Consider the following 19,961-nt stretch of genomic DNA (forward strand, 5'->3'; position numbering starts at 1 on the left):
TCATACATTAAAAGCAGTCGTGCATTTTTTTGAGTAGAAATATGAAAAGTAGGTACTTTCGTTTAAAAAACAGACGTTTTTGCGGCTCGTCCGTGGATCTGTGCCATTACACATTTTTGAGATTGGAACCATAGCATAGATAATACCAAGTCAATTTCATTGTTGGCAGCACCATAGATAATAGAACAGAACAGCCTGCGATGGGTAAATAATTAAGGAGTTGTCTATTGTATTGTCGAAAAACGTGAAAATGGCGTCTTCAGATCAAGAAGATGCTAATATTGGAGAAAATGGAAATGGTAAGTTAATTTCTACATGTTATTTATGCGAATTCCAAATTGTCATACATTACATAACCTAAAGTAAATGTGTCATTATTTACGGATGGTTTCCTTAAATTATACTACAGCGTTCAAGACCACGTTCCCCAAACGTTTGATCTTTTGGATGGCATAATTTTTTGATAAAGATTAAAATTAGGCATTCTTTTTATTACAGTTCCAGCGCGTCGTACCAGATCTGGCAGAGCAGTAAAAAGTTCCGTAACAACTAATACTCCCCGGACTGCTAAAGGAAAGAAGCCGACCAAAAAACCGGTATTTTCATTCACAATATTTTGTATACCTACCTACTAAAAAAAACCTATGTTGATATTGTTATCTGATGACCGGTGTTATGTACTTTAAGTTTAATTTACATCAATCCTCATTCAATGTTCAATCAAGTTTTCTTGAACCTTAAAGTATCATCACAATTAATTGCTAACTAAACTCTTTGGTCACATTGTTTTTAAATCATAGATTTAGTAAATTATCAGATTTGTAGTACCTACTTACTCACTTATGAGATATTCTTTTTGAAACTTATTCTTTAGGTAAACTTTGCCTACCTATTGAAAGCTATCCCAACTTTGCCAACAACCTAATTTGCACAATTTATTAAATATATAACTCACTGGCTAATCTTAAAAATCTAATGGTATACTAGTAATGTAAATATAATATACCCATCATTGAAATTAGTATTATGATTACAAACTTTTATACCAATACACATGTTTTCTTATTTGGTTGAGTATTTTTTTAAAATTTTTTAAAAGCTAAAACGCTTTTTGTCAACCCAAGACACAGCACTGCAAATTCACACAAATTGTGGTAGTAGTCAATGGAATTAATCTGATTATTATAGCGCCTGTACACGTGCATGGATTTACTGGCACCAATGGTGTGTAAATTAAATTATCGCGTTAATAAGACTGTCTCGCCAATCTCATTCTTCAAGCGCAAGCGAGATGTGTAATTGTTATTATATTATGGTGCTATTTGATAGGTTGTGAAAATTGGTAAATGTCAGAATGTCATATATTTTGCATACGCTACTGAAACCCACTTGAAATAATAATCTCATAACCTCAAACTGTCAAACCAATTGAAATAATAATCTCATAACCTATTGTCATAAACCAATTGTCTTTCGCCGAGCCTTTTCCGTAATATCTTTACGGGAATATTCTGCCAGCCTGTAATTATATAGGCTACTGCTACAAATTTTCAATTAAAAATCGGTTCTCCTATCTTTGAAGTCTTGACTTGTTATTACTTGTTTAGTTCAGTGCTACCAATTTTGGTAAGAAAATATGATTTTTCATCGAATCTACTGATAAAATATGCACCACTGTTTTATTGGGGACTGGAAACTGAGAGACTGACATGTTGCGTTCAGTTTAGTCGCAAATGTTTTGAAACTGAGAGATGTTAGTCTTGCCGTGAGCGAGAGCCGCCATTGAAATACATAGCTGGATACTGGCTGGAATTTTAGTTTCAGTCTCGTCTTTTTTGAGTATTCTCGTGAGCGGAAGGCCTTACTCTTGAAGAATGAGATTGGCAAGATAGTGTGTAAAAAGTTATAGGCCGTCAATGGAAATAGGTCAAAACGAACCGTTTATGACGGTCTCACCTTACGCCGGAAATGTTTATTGCCGTAATAAAACTTGTCGAGTGTTCACCCACTTGTCTGCGAATTTGTATATTCGGGTGCCGCCGTGTTCCATAATGCTCCATTCAAATAACGTTGTTTGTACATGCACTTCTATTTGAAACAAGTATTCCTTATATTAAAACAGAAAAATATGTTTTCTCTATGGTCAGTTTTTGATGTCTATGGGCACTTAACTGTCAAATAAACGATAATTTTTTACATTTTGCCGCTAGATATCCCTAGTAGTCCATATATTTTGAACTCGCTATTACATACTTTCATATTATTTCTTTTATATTTCGATTAATACTACATTATGGGCGGATAATCCGAATGCCGAATAAACGTTATTGAATAAATATAATCATTACAATATAAACAAATGAAAGTAAATGGTTATCGTGATAGTATACCTACCTACCATATAATTATTATGCATAAATCGATTCTAGCATAATCATGTAAATTGAGTTGTTAAAAATATTATATTATATTTATTTGATTTTCATGAATCTGCGTCTGATGTGTATTTACTAACGAGACTCTTAAATTCGAAAGTGTCGCCGCTTTTACGAAATTTGCGGCATTGTAGATTAGCTTCATCTACGAAAGCAAAGTTTAGTACCTATAAATAAAGCATTCATGATTGAATAAAATGAAGCACCAATTATAGGATCAATTGTAAAATAGATAATACCATTAGACAATAATCAAAATAATTCACTGAATCATAATGAAATACCGAAGAAAATAAGTACCTATGACAATTATCAACAAACGCGGGCTGTCAGTTGCAATCTGTCAAAAATCGACTCTGCCGAATTTAGCAATCGGATCGCTAAACTGATGGTAGAGGGGCATTAGGTGTTCGGGTTCGGCGAGATGCTTATGTACAAAATCTCCATGAACGCAATTATACGTTTTGCACTCCATCTGGCGTAAAATCGCATTCGAAAATATTGGATGAAAGGCTGCTAATAATCACGATAGTCTAAAATACACACCATTGCTGCAAGTAAATCCATGCATGTGAACGGGCACTATTATGCTGAGTGGAAATCATTGCATGTGTTAAAATTTTTGAAACTGCCATGATTGTTTTTTCATTAGCCGGATTGACTACTGGTGAAATTGCTGCAATTTTTTTTTTTGTCCATGTTCGATCCTAATAAGATCATATGGGCCTCCACAGGGTGGAGGTTTGTATTAACAAATTTTGTTACAAGCAAGTACTACGTGTAAAAAAGTTTTATTCCAAAAATATGTAAAGAACAGTAGTTTTTGATTTTTTAAGTTGATAAGTTTTTCTAGCAATCTGAAAATATATTATATTTACTTAATTTATCATTGTTTTTTCAGGTTTTTGAAGAATGTGACGAATTAAGCGAGATTCCTACAGAGTTGTCGGATTACTTTGAACCGGACGACGCCGGTGAGTTTGAATTGCCGCTGGGCTGCGACAAATCCGCTGATTCGCCTAATGCCAACATCAATCAGCCATTCGGCGAAGAGAGCAATGGTAGTATGGACGGGATGCTCAAGACCTGCTTTCGGGAGAATCTCAACAATGACCCCGACGAGATGATGGACCAGAGTATTCCCTTTGAGCCGATGGATGTTTCCATTGTGGACTCGACCAGCTTTTCTGAAAGTGTACCATTGGAATTTGACAAAACTGATGATGAAGCGCAATATTTTGGTATTCAAAGTAATTTATCAGCAACAAAGTCAGCCACCGAACGTGTGGAAAGCGGCAGCGAGGAGGTGGGGATAGTCGTGGAGTTAGATGAAGATTCAAATGATGCGCCGGAGCCGGTTTTATCCAAGGTTCCACCGAAACAAAGTGTAGAAATAGAGGCAAGACATGTTTTATTAACAAAAAATTATTATTGTTTCTCCTTGACCTAAAGAATTGTAATTTTTGCAGTGAATGATACATTTTATCCAACTTCAATGATACCTGCTTTAAAGAATAATTAAAAATGAAAATTTTCAATCCCACTAACTTATTTGTAGAGTTGACAAAAATGGAACTACTATACATACATGACGAGTCAAACGACACCATATTAATTCTATCTCTTTCCGCTGTCAGCTTCAGTTCAGTTACAAGTACACTACTTACCGACAGGCTTATGTAAGTTTTAGAGGGCTCGCACATCAGAACTCGCCGCATGCGTCTTAAGACGAATTCGTCGATGTGACGTCATCGTAAACCAAGAAACAAACGTTATCAAATGGACCTTCGCAGATTGGCCGATGCAACTGCAACTCTGCGACCCTGCGACATTCGTCTAGTTGCAATGGCCAAAGCGTGCATGTCGATCTCGGGAATGTCGCCTCCGCGCAAGCGCACAGCTTGCGGCCATCGGCCATTTCTGTTTCTGTCTCTGTCTACACTGTCATTGCTCGCTCATCGCGGTGAGCGTTTGACGTTTGTTCATACAATCAACACAATAAAAATGGCAGACGAGAGACTTCTCCTTTTTCACGTTTGACGTTTGCCGCTAGGCAGATGTGCGAGTTGTAGCATACAACATTCGCCGGCAGTCTCAGAAGTCTTTGATTTATGGCCGTCAGGCACACAAGGCGAGATGCGATGTGCGAGCCGGCTTATAGATAGTATGTGTAATAATAAGATGGCTGTATAACTCTTCGTTCCCACACTGGCTCCACAATCTGACGATTGTCTTGCCTCACAAAGAGATTTTGTAACAGATATTTTTTTTTAACAAGAAATGGTCAGCCATTTGCTTAACGTATTAGGACCGTAGTCTGAATCCAAATACATACACATTGAAAAAAACAATTTGTTCGTGATCGGTGAATGGAACGAGACAATATAATGTAATCCCTATATTGATTATTTATGTTTTACTGAAATGATGATACAAATGCCTATGCCATTTTGGTTGCGTTGTCGCCATTTTGGATTCTGACATTTTCTTTGAAGACCGGCAAGGGCCATCTGATCTGTAAAACTAATTTTTATTTCTATATAAATTATCGAGGTTTTATGTAAATAATATCCACTCTGAACTGTCCTCTCCTTTTTCTCACAGGAAGTAGAAGATGCAGATCCTGACGTGGCCTCTGAGGAGTCTTCGGACAATGTAAAAGAAGAAACACCGCCTATGGTAGAGTCTCCGCCCAATGAACCGGTTGAAAAAGTATCAGAAGACATTCCAACAACACCCCCCAAAGAGATTCCAACAACACCCGTTAAAGAGATTTCATCAACACCCGCCAAAGAGATTCTAACAACACACGCTAAAGAGATTCCAACAACACCAGCCAAAGAGATTCCAACAACACCCGCTAAAGAGATTTCAGTTAAATCGCCAGTTGTCGAGGAAGCTTCCGACAATGTCGAGGAGTCTGAGGAGAGGGGGGAAAGCGGCGAGACCGAGGTGGTATCTGAAGATGAGCTGCCGGGTGTGGAGAAGCCTGAAGTCAAAGATGCTGAGAATGTTTCTGATGATGAACTGCCCGGACCCAAACCGGCCGATCTCCCCGCTGACACTGAGGTGAATTTTACCCTTACAATGAGATAACATATCGATGGCTCAGTTCCATAGTGGGACAACTAGAAATTGATAGTTTCGAGTAATGGCTGATCAAAGTTTTGACTCACCTAAACTGACTTGTATAAAAGTGACAGTTTATTATTTGTATTATCTTTTTAGTGAAATATGTTATGAATAGTATGTAGTTTTAGGGTTCAAGTTGTTTATGCTAATTATCATAATGATTTTAATAGTTTTGAGCAATAATCGGACATAACCCTCTATGGAGCTGACAACTCTGTATGAATACTGACAATAATTAGACTTATCACTATGGAACTGACAACTTTACAATATTGAGTTAACATAATGTTCTTTATTGGCGTTATCTCAAAACATCAGTCACTGATAACAGTATATCCACATATTGGGTAACCACCAGTGGCGAAGGGTGGAGGTTGGCTGTTAAGATTGTACATAAATATTTCACAATAAACTCCGTCAGTTATAGGTATTTGTTTTCATTGAACGTCTACAATTTACAGATGGTGTAGGTAAGTTTTTAAAAATCAATTAAGCTTGCAGTCGATGAAATCCATCCATCAGATACGAATTTGGAAGCGACCTCCCTAGGTAACTGGTAAAGTATCATAGGCATGGCCCTCACAAAGGGGGGGCTGACAGGGCTCTAGCCTGGGGGCCCGAGCTCAGGAAGGGCCCGGCGTGGCGAGTCGACCAGACAAGTGATCTAAACACACTCAAAACTCAAAATTCAAAAACAAATTCTCTCTAATAGTAAAAGAAAAAGTCGCCTGTGGCGCTATTTTTCTCAATAATGTTATTATTTAAAATAATGTGGTTGTACGATATAAATTTTATTGCGTATCGATACTCGCCAACTCCATAATTCAAATGGATGTACTTATTAAAATATGCAAAAAAACACTAAATATACACATTTATTTTACCGCGAACACCATTTGGAAAACGCTATTGTATCACACTGCCTTTATCTTTAGCGATACGTAGGGGGGCCCGCCAAAGATCCTAGCCTGGAGGCCCGCTTCAGGGTGTGGGGGCCATGCCATCCATTCCAGTGTCCATTTCTTTACATATTGTATATAGTTTGCCAGTTTTCTTGGCTAACCGTATTATTGGGGCTACAGAAATGTATGTATATTGTATGTATGTACAATAATACATTATTTTTTGATAACCGGTGTTTATAAGAGAAGCTACTAATGTTTCCGGAGGGCACTGCTTGAACAGCTTGCAGATCGAAGCAAGCAACTTTGACCAAAGTTGAAGCAACGTCATTTTCTTTTATATGCTTGTGTAGGTACCTAATTGCTCCTCTTTTCTAATTTTTTCTTCCGGGCTTGAATTTTCAAAAATTTGATAAGATGTGATACATTGGTCCTTTTTCGGGATAAAAAATCCAAATTTAACACCGCGGTGTTAAAAATTGTATCCTACAAATGTTTTTTTTTTACAATCGGCATATCTTTCTCCGTACAAAATTCTTGGTATAGCCTGTACATTGTAGCAATGTTCAGGCTTCCATCGAGATACATTTTTTCACTATAAGCTCTACAATAATGGGAAGACATTACTGGAAATGATTTGATGTGATTACGGATTTTTTCCTTTATTTCATCATCAATTCTCACTCCACCTTTCCCATTCGTTCCCTTTAAATCTGAATGAAACACTCCATGTTCGTGTTTTTATATGCAATTTCAATCATTGTCTTGCATATTATGCTCAAAGTATTCATATAAAAAATGCACGCTCTTATTTGGATCCCATTTATATCAAAACAGTTCGCCTTGTTAACTGTACGTGTACTACCAGGAGTTTGCATTCTGTACTTTGGAATAACTTATTAAATACACCTTAATGCACCTTAATAAATAAACTTATATAATTATAACTTTATAACTTATAACGAATAACTTATTAAATACACCTTGATGCACCTTAATAAATAAACTCACGTCGTCGATCATCGTCTCCGATCCACCAAAAACTTTGGTGGATATGTTACCTTTGATTGAATTCAATTTTATCATAACATGTTAATCTGCACTTCGCAGCACACGGTGATCCTACTTTCATAATGATAGAACGCTGTTTTGAGTTGTCCCTTTATGAAATGCAATAATTCACAAAACAATATTTTCACAAAACGATATCTCAAGTTGTCCTTTTATGGAACTGAGAGAGTGTTTAAGTTTATTTATTTCCATATGAAGACATCTGTCCAACGAGAGAAAACCAGTATTTTTTACGAGTTGTCCTTTTGTGGAACTGAAAAGGAGCAATATTCAAATATAATGGGTAATATAACTCAAAACATCAAATTTTGGACTTGTCCTTCTATGGAACTGAGCCATCGATATATTCTCTAGAATTCTTGTCAATTTGGTTGTTCAGTAATCACTCGGACCACTAACGGGCAGATTTGTTGACTCACCAGTCATTGTGAGCAATCATCAATCTCTAATAGCAATTGTTTCCAACCATTCAAGTACCAATTGGATCGTCCCCGATGCTTGTGATCGGTTCAAAGCATTCGTAACAAACAAAAGTTTTACTATTTTTTTGCCATACATTTTCTATTTCGTAATTCGAAAGGGGTTTTTCGATTTTCTGTCCCGTCGTTTTAACGGGACTTTAGTGTACACATTTATTATTCAAACAATAATAATATGAAACAATAACAAACGAGTGATCTATTACTTGTAATAAACACAATCTTCAATAGTTTGCGGTGACATTTGAAATAAGAATATACATGGAAATACTACTTGACTATAGTTTTTATTATGTACTAGCAACACAAATATGTGATACATACATGAGGGTGGTTTTACACAGACTACTCAAGTACATATCTGAATCCGATACTGATATTATGGTTACTTAGTTTGTTAACGTGTCTTCATAATATGCCGCGTATATCATTTGAAGAGCTAATAAACCATTTGCTTAGTCCCAGTGGCGGCTGGTGACAAGAATATTAGGGAGTGCAAAAAAAGACTCACCTATTTATGCAAGAAGTCCATCCTCCGATTTTTGGATCTTGAAAATACGTCGATTACACGAATATTAAAGTCCGACATTGACGATATCATTTTTTTTTCGATACTTAACATCGCAAGAGCATTTAACCTATCTTGAGACATGGTATTTCTCATAAATGACTTAATCCTTTTTAAAGTTGAGAAGCAACGCTCACTTTCTACTGACGTCATCGGTATTGTACAAATTATTTGCAATAGCTTAACGCTTTCACTAAATACTCCGAGTAAATTATTATTTGTGAATAGCTGTAGTATGGATAACGCTCCATCGGTGACGTAAAAATCTTCTCGACTGTATAAAACAATTAATTCATTTTTAAGTTTCAATTTGTCAATAAAATCGTATGTTGCCATTGCCGTATTAAAATCTATAATTGGAAATTTTTTATGGTAATCGCGAAATTTTTCACTAAAAAACAATTTAGATATTACTAAATGACCATGGTATTCAAAACGATCTTTAGCTTGGTTCACTATCGTATCGCATACTTCATGACATATTACAGAATGTGGTAAATCATTCGGTCGACGTTTTTTCGTGGGCTGAATTTGTAGCGTATTATTTTCCCGAATATTTTGAATAGCAAGTGTAAAATGTTCAATATCTTTATTAATCTCTAATACTTCTTTTGATCTCGACTGAAGTTGCTTAAAAAGTATATCGCAGTGGGGCATAATTTTGGCAAAAAAATCTAACCAATAATTAAAATTATCGTCGTTTAAATATCGTAACAGCATTCCAGCTTGGTTTGTAGTATCAGCGTCTAAATTTACTGATTCTAAAATGTGCTCCATACACTCATTTAACTGTTCGCGATAAGTGTGCACAACAGTTACCGTTCTTATATTAAAATTCCACCTCGTTGTTGGTGCTGATGGTATTTTTCTATTAACTATTTCTTTCAAAATATCAGTTCTTTTTGCAGATCTCGAAAAAAAAACTGGAAATGCTCGTAAATTAGCGAAAAAATTTCGGACCATTGTGTTAGCGGAAACACTTCTTTCCATTATTAAATTTAATTGATGGGCGTAACAATGTATGAAGTGTGCGTATGGATACGAAGCTTTTATCAAAGCCTGTACACCACCTAGTCGCCCGCTCATAACGGCTGCACCATCATAACTCTGCCCGATTAATTGGGTTTGCTTAATCTCGAGAAGTTCGAGTTCTTTGAACATTTCAGATGCAATACCTACCGCTGTATGATCTTTCGGCGTCATAAATTTCCAGAAACGTTCATGTATTTGTCCGCGTAATTCGTACCTAACTACCAAAACTAATTGTTGAGTTGTGGCTACATCCGTGGTTTCATCCGCCTGGATCGCGATAAACTTACTTTGCGATATTTCATGTTTTATTTCATTGCGACAAACCTCTAAAATTGAATCTAAAATATCGTTTTGAATTGTTTTTGATGTACCCTTAAAAATATTATTGCTATCTAAATGTTGTTTCATTGCAATATCAATTTCCGAGACGAAATCAATAAGCCCTCGATACACCCCTGGATTATTTGAATCTACGGATTCATCGTGTCCCCTCAAAGCTAATTCAAATGCCCCGCAGAATTTCACACAGTCAATCAACCTGGATAAAATATATCGATTATTGTCTACGCGTTCATTAAATTTTTTCACTGACAAACGATACCCGGCGTCCAACTGAGATCGAATATCTAATGCTCCCAACACTGCAAGTTGCATTTCATTTAAAATGTGTTTTTCAGAACTACTGTGTTTTTTCACTTTATCTGATAGGTGAACTAAATCTTTCACGCCAGACTCTGACCAGCTTGATTCACCTGTAAATAAAAGGCACGGAAAACATAAAACAGTATTTAGATATGAAGAACCGCATAACCATGGCACTTTTGTATACATTTCCACGTAAAATTTTCGATTAATCACTTTGCCTTTAACTGTACACTTTTGAATTAAATTTAAACTTGGTGTAGGGCGTCCCGCAGCCTTAATTTCCAGTCGTTTTGAAAAATCGCGACGATTGTCTTTAATATATTCAACCGAAAACGACATGATTCACTCACTTATCAATGCTGTAAATAGTTAACGAACTTTCTAATACAAAAAAGATTCGCGTACTGACCACTGTGACCTCGAACATTTCAAGGAGATATTCGTATTCGGTAATGTTCGTATGTAACAGCCGAAGCAGTGATTCGACAATCTTGAGCTGGGGAGAACACGAACATTTAACGGTTAAAATATCCCATATTTGAATGCGTCACGAACGATTTCACTGTGAAATTCGTATTGGTATGACGCCAAAGATTAGTCACAGACAAGTTTCAGGCGGCTTTATCTCAAATATGCACACCGAGTATAAAAATGCGGTTTCGGAACGCGCGCGCTGAAGTCGCTAGTATTTTTTGCAAGGAATGCGCGGGAACTTTTAAACTGGCTAACTCATATACATTATTATATTATTATATTTTGGATATCGTCTTTTAATCTTAACACGGAGGTGCACTGCACTTGTGCTCCTTTACAAGAGCCGTCCCTGCTTAGTCCTATTATTATAAAGAAGGACAGACTGCGTTGTAGTATTTCACCAAAAGAAAGAGCTTCATTCAATGATACGAGAATATTATTTAAACAGAAGAATCTGTATTGTTATTTTATTCTAAACATGAATCTTGCGTTGGCTAAACGACTGCGACTTCCTGTACGGTATAGTTTGTGCAAAAAATACGGAACACTTTTACAGCGCTTTTCGGTTACAGAGCTACAGTTTTCCCTTCCATACACACGGGCTTCCCGATACAGTCCGGTTTGGCTCGCGGTATAGCTTGAGTGTGTAGCCAGCGTATTACAAATGAACTCAGGTATACTCTTGTCCAAAATAAATTTGTCATTGTCAAAACAGTAGACATGCTGCAAAAAACAAACAAACGTCTCGTACAGGTATCTCCAGTATGTACAGCACGATTCCCTGCTGTTCGGTTGGGCTTGGATACCGGATACAGCCGGCGCTGAGGTTCATAATCAACTCTGTATGATAACACTGTATTTTGCGAGTCTCACCTTGTGAAACGCTCAATTTGTTTTAATGCTTAGGTTGGTGTTTTAGAATCTTCTCCAATACATTAACATACTTTGTTGAAAAGAGCGCAAAGGCTACTCGCATGTTCAACCAATGCTGAGCATTATGAAGCAGTCGTGTCACTTTGGTGCCCTGTCATTTGACATTCTCTAAAGTTGGTTCATCATCGTATTTTTACAACGTTTTTATTAGCTCGTATTCTTATTTGTCCGGTGGTTGTTTGTCCGGTACAAATCTTGCAATCGATTTTTAACAAACTTCCCGACTAGCTAGACATTTGAAACTTTTAGAATATATCAGAACACGATGCCAATTCATTATTTTAATACTTTTAGCCATCTTTAAGCAGAATTGAATTCATTTTCAGTTAATTCTGTTTTGTATGGAAAGTTATTTCAGAAAAATCTGTAAAAAGTAAAAGACTGTTATTGGTTGCTAAGGCGGTGGTCCTAGCAACAAAATTATTAATATATACGTTTGTTACTATGGAAATGTCAAAATGACAGTACATTTCATTTCAGTACCTATTCAATATTTGTTTGTTTGTTTTTTTTTTATTTACTTCATATCAAGTACAAGTTTGAGCATATTGAGCATAATAATTCCAAGTTCAAGTTCTTTTTATCTTGTAATTATTCTTTCATCGACTGCCAACTTAATTTCTTTGTCTGGTTGATGCGATATTCCAAATAGACATCACTCACCACCTCTATAAGGGAGGTATATTGTTATTCTGTGTAGGTGGTTTCCATCAATATTACAGTAGAATCTCGTTAATACGAATTCCATGGGACCGAAAATCGAAAAAAAATTCGAAATATGAAATGTATGGGGGGAAATATAATTTTTTTTTTGATTTTCATTGATTTCGTTCACGATCATAGATGTGCCTACGAAATTTCCGATTTCGTGTGTGTTAATGGGTCATAAAATGTCAGGATTATTTATATTACCTTCTTAAAATACGTAATTTATGATGTTTTAAGAAAAATCTGTCACAATTTACAATGACGGCTCATGAAATAGTGTACTTTATTAAGATTTATTGAATATTTTTGTATGCCAGGGACTCGAATTACGAAATTCGAATTAAAGGTATGGTTTTATATGAAAATAATCTTCAAGGGACTTTTTTTTTTTTTTCGAAAATTTCGAATTACGGCGAATTTCGAATTATCCATGTTCTTATTAACGAGGTTTTACTGTAGGTATGTGGTGATATGAAAAATATGTTTTAAATTATGTCACTAATATACTTAATAATATACAGTAGAACCTCGATTATCCGGATTTTCGATTATTATACATATTGATTTTTTTAATAAAAAATAATTTATTATAATTTTTTGCAAATTTCGAATTATCCGTGTTCTTATTAATGAGGTTTTACTGTAGATAGATAATAATTTTATGCGATAAATGATTGTCAGTAAATTACTGTTGTTTTTCATAGGTGGTGTCTGAGGATGAGCTTCCTTCTGCTAAAAAGGAGAGCCGAAATGTGGCAAGCCGTAAAAGAAAAACCGGCAACGCCGCAGACAGCGGATACGATCCCGGTTCTCCTACTTCAGAAGATGAAGGAGCATCGAAGAAACAAGCTGTTTCTAAGGTAGACCAATACAACTTGCTAATGATAATTGCTACTACAACCCACTATTGTTCCAAACATTCATTCCCACTATCTGCTATTAGGTCCACTATATTTTTATATTGTCTTATATGATTATTCGATGAAGAAACGTCAATCAGATTTCAGTATCCAGTAAGCCAGCTGAATATACACTATCCTCAGGGCGTACATGCTAAAGCTATGAGATGCTGGTATGACCTGAGAAGATTGCGAGAAAGCTGGTGAATCATGGGCACGGCGTGGTGTTCATAATTATGTTCCATCAAGGGAGCAGATGTGGACAAAGAAACTCTGAACATAAATAGAAACAACAATGACCGAAACATATATATCATCAAGCCACACTGAACCAAATGAATTAAGATTGAGAATATCGTCACTGTTCTGGCAGAAGGCGCTAATTCGAAAAAATTACGTATTGAGTTAGTTATACCAAAATGTTCCTTATTTCAAACTTTACCGTCTGGAAACCTTCTTAATAAATAAACAGTCTTTATTTTAAAGTCATCCTTTTTACGATTACTTAATAAACTCACATGATAGACCATTTCAAACATTTTAACAACTTCAAAGTCAAATTACTCAAAACTAGTATTCTCCAGTTAGTGTGTTCTGCCAGAACAGAGATGATATATTTTCAGATTTGTGCACATTGAATACCGTTGACCTAATGAATGTCAACTATATGTGCTCAACTTTTAAGAAAAAAAATATTACCTACCCTCTACAACTTTAAATTAATCTTATTTGTTTTCATGTCTTTGTCGAGGATTATGATTCTTTGTCTTAGTTATGTCTCTCTGGTGATTCCCGCAATATGCCAGCTGCATGGGTGAAGGTATTGAGAGTAAGTGAATTGTGTAAATGACTTCCCTCTTCTGTGTCGACCCCTAAGTGTTTTCGCCGATGATGAGCCTTTTCAATTATTCTTGTTATTCTTCTGTGAATTTATATGTGGTGCCATTTTATTCAGGACGGTGAAGCTAAACCCACAGTCGCCGATAAGAGATCGTCCGAAGATAAAACACAAAAGAAGAAAGCTTTGCCCGAGTTGGACAAGTACTGGAAGGCCGTCAATGATGATGCTGCCGATTTTACCGGTTGGACTTACCTTTTGCAGTATGTGGATCAAGAGGTGAGTCGGATTGTAACAAACTGTATTATTTCCACTGCTTTAACATCAAACCATCTGTCAATATAGAGCCTAATTTTTTGAAGTGAAGCTGAAAATAATCTACTATCGCCCGCAGTCCATTATGATGGCTAGACACAACCACAACCGCTGGAAGTAGCAGATTATGTGAACATTTCTAATATGGTTTAGACATGGGGATATTTTTCAGGGAGGTTTGGGAGTGACTCACTCACATTAATTCGCGCCATCCGGTCGCAGTATTTTTGATCGCGCAGCGGATTAACATGTGTAACACTCGCATCCCTTTGCGAAATATCATTCCATAAATATACGGCAACTGCGATTTTGTGGTTGTGTCTAGCTGTCGTAATGGACGGCAGATGCTTACAGCCTTAGCTAACGGGTAAATTAGGTGTAAGTCATTTCGAATTGCAGATTAATTTGTAACAAGTTTCAAAATGTTTTTGCATCTCTGAAGACTCTAAGAATAGTAAGAAAGATACTGAATTATACTCTGTTTACACGTGCATGGATTTACTGCTGACCGTATGTATTATCGCGGCCATAACAAGAAAATGTACGCGTAAACATGTTGTATTATCCTGCAGTTGCAAGATTGCATGCATGAATCAAAATAGCTTCTGAATTTTCATGTGACAGTTGGGATTTTTTGATCTGCGCCTGCGCAGTAGAACGATAGTGGCGAACCTGTCACCAAAAAAAACGAACACACAGCGGCCGATTTTTATGACCTGTCAAATACTACCATAAAATGACAACATCACGTCTCGCTTACTCTTGAAGAATGAGATTGGAGAGACAGTCAGCACTTTTATGTGTAAACAGTTATTGTCACGATATTTTAAAATACGCACTATTGATGCCAGTGAATCCATGCACGTGTACAGGCGCTTTTATATAACACTGAATTTAATTATTGTGTTACAGTATTTTGTCGCATATCCGAGTAGGTATGGAGAGGAAGTTGGACTTGGAAATTGGCACAGATAATTATTATATCATGGAGTAATTATGAGGGTTTTCCGGTCTCACCTTATCATTGAACTCTTTCCAGAATGAAGTGGAGGCGGCTCGTGAGGCATACGACGCGTTCCTCTCCCACTACCCTTATTGTTATGGATATTGGAGAAAGTACGCCGATTACGAAAAGCGGAAGGGAATTAAGAAGAAGTGTGTGGAGGTCAGTGTGAATGCATCCGACAAGAAAATATGATTATTAATGCATGCTTATGATAATACAATATTGAAACAAAAACAAATCTTAATAATGATATCTTAATACATCTATCTGTTGATAATAATGACATTAATGAATAAATTTTGATGTGTCCTTAGTCTAAATTGGTCATGCCATCAATGTCAATGTCTGATTGTGTTTGCCTACAGCGGATCGAGCTCGGCCGCCTTCCATTCACGATGACGCATTGTGATTCTGTCACTTAGTAACATATTGAAATGAAGTATTTTAATTACTATATTTGAATATTAATGATGATGTATTTACGTGATCCAATATTTAAGACGCGGATATCTCTCGCCCGTTTGCGGCGATCGAGCGGATTTGTTCATAATATAATATACGCACATAATAAACGCCCTGCAATGTAAATAGGTTAAGTCATCAGGAATGCATCTATTTAGGTAGACAGTGGCTATTAGTGATGATATAGGATGGAATGTTATTATTGTCTATATTAAGCTAATGAGGTGTCAGTGTATGAGTGGAGTTAAGTAGTGGGTGCGATGGGGGAGACGGACGGACACAGGGCGAGCGCTAGAGAGGACTCCAGCCCTCCGCGACAGAGCGACACTCGCCACTCACTATCGGCCGGCCAGTAAGGACAGGTGTTATGTCTAAAAACACAATTTTATTTTTCATGCAATATAACAATTGAAAGCACCTTCAAGTAATACACTTTACATCGCTAATAACATTAATAAAAACTCTTGCCTGTACTGACGGAGTCACGCAAATGATACCAAAACAAACATAATTATAAATTATTGTCAATATGAAATTTTATTAATGTGTCAATAAAACAGAGAATAATTTTATGAATGTACTTAAATAATTTGAAAGTCCTCTATTATTGAATTACTTTTAAACCTGTTCAGTTTTATTATCAATACACTAATACTTTGTTTCATGGCCGAGATACAATCCAGAATAGTTGGCCGTTTATCCAATCATTTATTTCTATACAATTTTTCCATGGGGTTGGTTCCTATTTTAAAATGGATGATCTTAGAAGTTGAAAATGACTTTCCATTACAAAAATAAATCCATTCTTCATCAGAATTAATTTGAAGTAGGATATTTATTTCTTGTTCAAAATGAGAAAGCGCTTTTGATTTCCGAGGTAAACAGTCTGATATCCGAGGTAAACTGTCGGCCGAGTAGTTCTTGTCATGTGTTGTTTGTTGAATTTTTTTGATACACAATGTTCTACTGTATTCACACAAAAAAATTCTGTTATCAAAAAATCAGTTATTGTAGTAGACTGAATGACGAGTGGCCGTGAAGGGAGGTATTAGCGTATTTTAATATGTATCTTCTTGACCGAATTTGTGTTGCGTTTACTTGATGGTGTTTTCGCCAATATTTATAAGTATGAATCATTTTTTTTTAAACTTAAGGTATGGCAATTAATCAATATTTAAAGTATTCACACCGTGCGGGGCGACCTGATGGGGTGATTTTCAAGTCCTCTAGTTTACTCACGCTGTAGGATGTGGCTTTGTGATTAACCATATTGTTTTGTGGAAAGGTTCTGGAGAGGGGGCTCCGTGGTATTCCACTATCTGTGGATTTGTGGATTCACTTCCTCAACCATGTGAAAGCCACGCGGGCAGATGACACCGAGTACATCAGGCAGCAGTACGAGAGGGCTGTGGGTGAGTTCCTCACCACTTTATTCAGTATCACACCAGCATCATTTGTCTTATCTCTTTTTGTATGTTGTGGAGTGGTATAACATCATTAATTCGAAATCGAAGCTACTCTTGTGTTAACGGAAATTGTTATAATTCGTAATTTGTCTGTGCTGGGTATTACACAATTTGTAATTTGTAATTTGTATCAACACATTGCACAATTAATATTTGGGTATAATAAATACAATCGTATCCAATCTTGGAAGGACCTCCGCAACGGAATAGTCTTTTCATAGTCATTTGCATAATTCAGGAGATGGATTACGAAGAAAGGGAATAAAGTTGTGGTTAAAAACGGGTTATTTCCTGGATAATCAATCTATGATTTACTATGTGCTATCCTAATATAATATGGAGGTTGTATTAACAGATTTTGGTTTTTATGAGATATGGATGTTGGCCATGCTCAACTTGTTGGGTCCATACTCGGGGTCAAAATACACACTGAAAAATAAAATAACATGTGAATTTTTTTCGTCAGAGCCGGGATTACATTATAGGCCAACACGTTACCCGTTCTTCTTAAGTCAATCTAAAATGTCAATGGAAATTTAAAAAAATATTCAATTACATTTAGTTTACACCAAATTTCACTGCATGTGTTGAATGAGTACATCTACATACTCTGTATGCAATCATTATTTCCCTATTTTTTTTCTCGACCGGTAAATCGATAGTCAATTGGATCATTCATAATTATTGATACATTATCCATTTATTGGCTGAAATTGTTTCATTTTATCTTTTTATTTGAGGTAGATGACACAATTATCATTAGTCCAGTGTCTAACTTCTTTTATTATATCTTCTCTTAGGTGCTTGTGGACTGGAGTTTCGTTCGGACAGACTTTGGGAGTCGTATGTCAAGTGGGAAACAGAGAACGGTGTTTTGCTGAAAGTGACCGCCCTGTACGATAGACTGCTCTCCACACCCACTCTCGGATACATCACTCATTTTGACAAGTGCGTTAATCGTGCTATTATATTATAAATGTCACAGGTGTTTTTGCTTGAAATTCTGATTCCTTGTTTATATAATATTAGCTGACTATGCAATATTGGTGACTTGCAATGTAGGTAGAGTTCATTTTAACTACAAAACACAAAAATAGTTTGCTGTCAGCCGTATAATATGGCGTTGGCAGAATAGGACTATTATGATTTAATAGTGGAGCAATTTCATCTTGTACATGCACGGATATAATTTTTTAGAGTGGTGGAATCACGCAGAGCATATGTGGTTATTGTTACTGTGTTATTATGAATCCTATTGCATCACTTTCTCGCTCGGCGCCTCTCTGGTCATGTCATGTTTTTTGGCAAAATTATCACCTCATGCAAAAGTGGTATGTTTATATTTATATATTTGCAAAGTCAGTAAAGTTAATTTCCAACCACGTCCGATGGCTGGCTTGGCAATGTGACTGGTTAGCATCGGGCGTGAGGAACTCGCTTCTAATTGTGGATCCGCTGAATGACCTTCCTGGCTTTAGGCTTCCATGCAAATATAGCGTGTGACGGAATCATTCATGGTGTGGGCATTCCTTATCTGATTATAATGATACGTAAATGTGGCTTGAAAGAGTCGCCACTTTGTGAGTGTAGAGTTTGTAGTGTTAACCACTTCCCAGTTATATTTTGGTGAGAAAGAGTGTCTAAAAATTGTCAGATATTTTTTTAAACATTTTTTAAACAATTTATTAAAAATTTTATTTTTACGTTTGTTTTACTTTTTTTCACATTAAATTAACACTTTTTTACAATATTTAAAATTTTATGAAAAATGTAAAATTTTTTGAATGTTTTTCTACATTTTATCACAACAGATATGTAGGTTTATGTTTTAAATTTTACGGAAATAATTTTAATAAGTCTTTTTGGTATGGTAAATTTTTAAAAATTCAATACACAACCCTACATCACAATCTCGTCTCCTTCCGTATTCGTTTGTCGTTTTCATTCATATGTGAGCAGCATACTTTGCACGTCTAGTAGGCCTTTCTTTATTCGCCGTAGATGGTATTGGTTGGTAACTAAAATGAAGCTAATAAGTATAAATAATATATACTTATTTTTTACGAAGTTACTTCTAAAATGTGCTCAAAAATAACAAAAGTAACTAAATTCAAATTACAATAACATGCGAAATACCTAACACAAAAATAACTATGAATGAACAATGAAGTCGTTGACTAATCAGGCCCGCTCTGCCCAGCAGTAAATAAAGCTTTTATTATGTCATATGGCTCATATATCACTCAAATACCAGTCAAAACAAATAATAAACTGTGTGACAAGTTGAAATACGATCTTCCCGAATGTAGCTCGTGATAAACATTCCTGTCAAGTTGATAAAAAAAAACGCCCGACTGAGACTCGGGCTAGTCAGTGTGCGAAGTAAACGCCTGCCCAAGTCACACTCGGGATAAACAGTCAAGTGGTTAAGATTCAGACCACGGATCACATGATTGAGTCATGCAACATGTATGCCTTCCCCACAGGAGTTTCAATCATACACCAGGTCAAACCAGAGGCTGTTGCGTGGATTGACGCCTTATTGGTCCCACTGTGACTAGTTCTGTGATTTTGATTTCTAATGTATTTTTCTTTT

General features: G+C 36.1%; 1 protein-coding gene across 2 annotated transcripts in view; it reads left to right on the forward strand.

The window, feature by feature from the left end:
* The first annotated feature begins 226 nt into the window (after positions 1–226).
* The window catches only part of LOC147071478 (uncharacterized), a 30,910-nt gene continuing 11,175 nt past the window's right edge, over positions 227–19,961 (forward strand). For both annotated transcript variants that reach the window (XM_085948600.1, XM_085948601.1), the window contains exons 1-9: positions 227–299; positions 499–596; positions 3,337–3,834; positions 5,040–5,504; positions 13,084–13,239; positions 14,234–14,395; positions 15,471–15,596; positions 17,185–17,311; positions 18,166–18,313. In XM_085948600.1, the coding sequence (XP_085804726.1) occupies positions 251–299; positions 499–596; positions 3,337–3,834; positions 5,040–5,504; positions 13,084–13,239; positions 14,234–14,395; positions 15,471–15,596; positions 17,185–17,311; positions 18,166–18,313 (1,829 nt within the window). In that variant the 5' untranslated portion in view covers positions 227–250. The remainder of the gene's footprint in view (positions 300–498; positions 597–3,336; positions 3,835–5,039; positions 5,505–13,083; positions 13,240–14,233; positions 14,396–15,470; positions 15,597–17,184; positions 17,312–18,165; positions 18,314–19,961) is intronic.

Source organism: Rhyacophila brunnea, unplaced genomic scaffold, assembly GCF_057557595.1.
Source record: "Rhyacophila brunnea isolate RB1 unplaced genomic scaffold, BYU_Rbru_1.0 scaffold_20, whole genome shotgun sequence".
Lineage (NCBI taxonomy): Eukaryota > Metazoa > Arthropoda > Insecta > Trichoptera > Rhyacophilidae > Rhyacophila > Rhyacophila brunnea.